This window comes from Euprymna scolopes, chromosome 46, assembly GCF_053919585.1.
Source record: "Euprymna scolopes isolate OS-2025 chromosome 46, ASM5391958v1, whole genome shotgun sequence".
NCBI lineage: Eukaryota > Metazoa > Mollusca > Cephalopoda > Sepiida > Sepiolidae > Euprymna > Euprymna scolopes.
Genome location: NC_136527.1, coordinates 103008434 through 103013028, shown reverse-complemented (window position 1 = coordinate 103013028; position 4595 = coordinate 103008434). Strand labels below are relative to the sequence as shown.

Sequence of the window (4595 nt, the reverse complement as noted above, 5' to 3'; positions counted from 1 at the left end):
TTGGTTTTTGGTAGGATTGACTGGTCATGTTCGATTCTTTAGCCAGGTTATCTTCCTTTCGATAATTCTTTTGGATTTTTCCTCCTCCTCCTCTCTGCATTCAGACTCCCAAAGTCCAATAAGGAATTGGTGGGTCTCCTTGGGTCATAGTTTTCTGATGTCGGTTAGTATTTTATCGTCATTTTGTTGTATTCCTCTGTGAGGTGTATCTTTCTGTCCTCCTGTATTTCGATTTCAGCTTGTAGTTTTGATATGTTTAGGGCGTTTTTTTTTATTCTCTTCTGCTCCTCTGTGTCTTGTGGTGTGACTTTTTCTCGGAATTAGTTTTGGATAAACTGCTCCTCCATGGTTAAAAGAAAATAATATATATAATATATATAATATATATATATATATATATATATATATATATATATATATATATGCGGTTTAAAAAGGAGAAACAAACAAAATCAAATTGATTTTTTTGTTTTTCCTTTTAAACCTGATTCATAATAAACAATTGTTAATTTTTATCCTCACTATATATATATATATATATATATATATATATATATATATATATATATATATATATATAGTGTTTGTCAATCGGTAGATCGGTAGATTCAAAAAGCGAGCACGAGACATTTTTTGTTAAAACTTCAAAGAAGACGACGTCGGCATTGGCAAAATGAAATGGACAAGTCTCAATTAGTTCAAGTGCACTTATGGGAAGCAGTTAGCAGGAGATTCCAGGAATTTGACGTCATCACGCTTAGCCAATCACCGGCCGTTCTGAGGCCACCACGACCTACAAGCTAAATCACGTATTTATTTATTTATTATTTAGTTTCTGTGTAGTTCATTAGGTTAGGTTCCAGTTGTCATAAACATGAGGAGGTTCCTGACCAGTAGCCCGGTCCCCGGCCCCAGAAGGCAGTCCCATATCCAGGAAGAGAGAACCATCAGCCGCAGCAGCCTCTCGAATGCCTCAATTATCAGGTAGTTAAAACTTAAATGATTTTTTTTTATCTAAAATGATTTAATCTATACTTTAAAATAATTATAGTAATGCTTTATAAAGAAAAAAGAATAAATAAACGCTTAATTCGGTGAGTCAAAAAACATATGTGCATGTATATGTGTGTGTATGTGATATATATATATATATATATATATATATATATATATATATATATATATATATATATACGGCTCCTTGTAATTAAATCTCTCTCCCTCTCTTTTATGTGTGTGTGTGCGTGTTTGTGAATCTAAAATCTTTTATCTTTTAAAAGACGTTTTGTTGAAACTGTTAAATAGTTTTGTCTCTTGCTTTTCAAATTTGTTAAATTTAAATTGAACAAAAAATAAATAAATAAAATAAAAGTCAGTTTCTTTTTTATCAGAAAAGTTCTGATTGACAGTTTTTATTTTGTTAAAAAATTGAAATTTAACTAAAAATGTTAGTTATCCAGCCCACCACCCGGAGGACACCAGGAGCCTCTCCGTGGCATCTTCCATGTCCACCAGTAGCCTGGAAACCTTGGACAGCAGCAGCGTGGACATGATGAGCGCCATCGGCGAAGAAACCTCCGACCACGAGGAGACCCAGGGAGGGGAACAGGCCTTGAACGGCGAGGAGGAACTAAAGGGCTCTCTTCAAGGCATTAAGGAGTAAGCTGGAATTTTTAAATTTATGTTTTATCACTTTATAAGCTTTATCTTAATGCAACTGCGTTTAAGAAGTGTTTAAGTTTTTAATTTCTTTAATCTTTATCTTTTCTGTTTCAGTTTCTTCAAATTTTACTAGCTGCTGAGCTCCCAGAAGGGCAGTAAGTTAAACAATAAGATGCTGCACAAGGGGATGGCCAGCTGCTGCAAGTGCCCCCAGAAAATAAGGTTCGACAGCGAGTCGAGGGGAAACCTTAAAAAGCATTTCAAGACAATGCACCCCTCCATGCTGTCGTCTCTGGACGAAGCCATGTCCCTCAACCGGTTTTAGCCGATGAACAGGGTAGAGAAGACCATTCGCCAGATCACACCGAGGGAGGCGACGGAGAGGCCCACGAAGCTGTCGCAGGAGATGGCCCAGCAGGCGTACATGGTCTAGTTCGCGGAGGGCCTCAAGCCCCTCTGTGACACCGAGGACGAGGCCACGAGGACCTTCTTGAACTTCCTAAAGCCAGAGTTCAAGATGCCGTGCAGAAAGACCCTCACCAAGCGGCTCAACAAGTACGCTGTTCAGGTAAAAAAAAAATTTAACTATTAAAATTTAAACTAGGTAGTTGAAAGTAAGCTTAACTTTAAAAATGATTTTATTTTTTTTTAAACTATTAACATATTATTTATTAACTTAAAGCTTTTTTAAAGTTACATTTAAGGGTTTGTTTTTTTTTTTTAACTTCGTTAAGTTTTAATTTAATAATTTATGACTAAAAGCAAAACTTTTTTTATTTTTTAAAGAGTATTCTATCAAGTCTAATTTCCTTGGCAGGTCAAGGATGAGGTCAGGGCCACCCTGCAGGACGTCGACCTTGTAGCCACCACCGCCGACTCCTGGACATCCCACAGGAGGGCCTTTCTCGGCTGCACGGCGCACTGGATTGACCCCATCACTTTGGAGAGGATGGCAGCAACTCTTGCGTGCAGGGAGCTGATGGAGAAGCAGACGGGACGATTTCTGGCAAGGAACTTGTCTGACATCTTCGCGGAGTTCGACATCAGCAACAAGATCACCCACTGCACCACCGACAATGTGCGCAACTACGTGGCAGCCTTCGAACACTTTGCCGCCGACACCACCACCAGGCCAGAGTTAACAGAGAAGCAGCTCGAGGAGCAGACCGACGAGGCGATCGTCAACAGTGAGGTCGTCGACGTCTCGGACATGCTGCGCAACAGGGGGGATGATGAGTCACAGCTTCCGCAACATTTTAAATGCAATGCTCACACTCTCAACCTGTTGGCCACGATGGACGTGGCAAAGGTGCCTGAGTGGAACACTGGGTCCAGGGCTGTCTTTAGGAGGCCTGGGGCCAAGGCCCAGGCCCTGTGGAACCTGCAGAATAGGTCCTCTGTCTACGCAAATAAAATAAAGGAGGCTCTGGGTGGCAGAAGGCTCATCACCCCTGTAGCTACGAGGTGGAGCAGCTACTTCAACTCCATGAAAGCCCTCATGGAGCTTGTGCTGGAGAAGCAGGATGCCAAGGTTGCCATCAACCACATCCTCGCCGACCAGGGCTCTGCCGGCTTCGATCTGAAAGATGCCGAGATCATCAAGGAATACGTGGATGTAATGGAGCCTGTCGCCACCTGCCTAGACAGGATGCAGTCAGACAGGTGGGCCTACATGGGCAACCTCCTGCCCGACTTGATGCTCCTCAAAAAGAACCTCCAGCAGCAGCAGAGCCGCAACCTCAAACACGCCAAGAAGCTTGTGGACTACCTCCTCGACCAGGATAACCTCATTAATGGCTTTGCCAACAGGTAAGATAAAATCCCCTGTAAAAACATTTATAAAATTTTAAAAACTTGCAAAAAATTCTTAGCATTTTTAATTTTATCTTTTATTCAAAACTAAAATTTAAATAAAAAATATAATTAAGTTGTTTAGATAAAACTTTAAAGAAATGATTTATTTTAAAGAACTTTTATAAATAAAAACTTATATGTGCTTTTTTTTATTAGATTTGGTCACCTGTTCACGGAGGAGAACCTACTGATGGCCACCGCCACCCACCCAGCTCACACTCTCCAGGCCATCTACCGCCTTGCGGAGCAGGACTACCCCACCATCAAGGAGAGGCTTGTTAGGGAGTTGGTCGACATCATTAGTCCAAACCTCTACGCTGGAGGCTGCTGCTGATCAGGGTTGCTCGGATCAGTACTTCTGCTATGATGACCTCTATGGGCCTTCGACTTCCACCACCCCAGCCAACAACTCTACGCTGGAGGAGGCCATCAAGCTGGAGGTCATCAACTGGGTCAGGGCCAGGGACCACGTCGTCAGGAAGGAGCAGTTTCCTGCCGGCCACCGCGATGCCTGGGTGAAGTTGTTTATCAAATACAACACCTCCTTGCCCAGTTCCGCTGCCGCTGAGAGGTTGTTCAGCACCGCTGGCGACATCCTCCGCCCCAAGAGGTCCTCCCTGACTGCAAACAACTTTGAGCAGTTGGTAATGTTAAAGGGCAATAGCAAGAGATTTAAGAGCTTCCTCAAGAAGGACCTCAAGGAAAGTGCTGACACCGACCTGGAGTAGGAGGCTCAAGACGACTTCATTTTTTTGTGTTGGGAAGAAATTTATTTTGTGATTTATTTTGTAAAATTTAATAAAATGTTTAAAAATTAATAAATAATACTGTATTGTCGAGTTTGTTTAAATTTAACGTTTTTTTTAGTTCGATGTTTATTTTTTGAGTGAGAAATTCATTTATTAAATAAGTTATGATGGATTTTAACAGCATTGGGGGAAATGCCATTATTGAAATAGAGGGACTTTTTTTTTTTTAATCAAAAAGAAATACTACAAAGTCTGAAAATCTAATCTCCAAAACCAGTGTGTAGTTCAAAATTATTTGAACCAAATGAAGGGGGAAGCGTATGAAGAAAA

At 41.0% G+C, this 4595-nt stretch overlaps 1 protein-coding gene across 1 annotated transcript; it reads left to right on the top strand.

Moving 5' to 3' along the window:
* Positions 1 to 1459: 1459 nt before the first annotated feature.
* Positions 1460 to 4343, top strand: LOC145270469 (uncharacterized). Its single transcript, XM_080126099.1, has 4 exons — positions 1460 to 1659; positions 1777 to 2230; positions 2480 to 3471; positions 3673 to 4343. Exons 2-4 carry the CDS (start codon positions 2180 to 2182, stop codon positions 3848 to 3850), a joined length of 1221 nt encoding a protein of 406 aa, XP_079982225.1. The 5' UTR covers positions 1460 to 1659; positions 1777 to 2179; the 3' UTR covers positions 3851 to 4343.
* Positions 4344 to 4595: the final 252 nt, after the last annotated feature.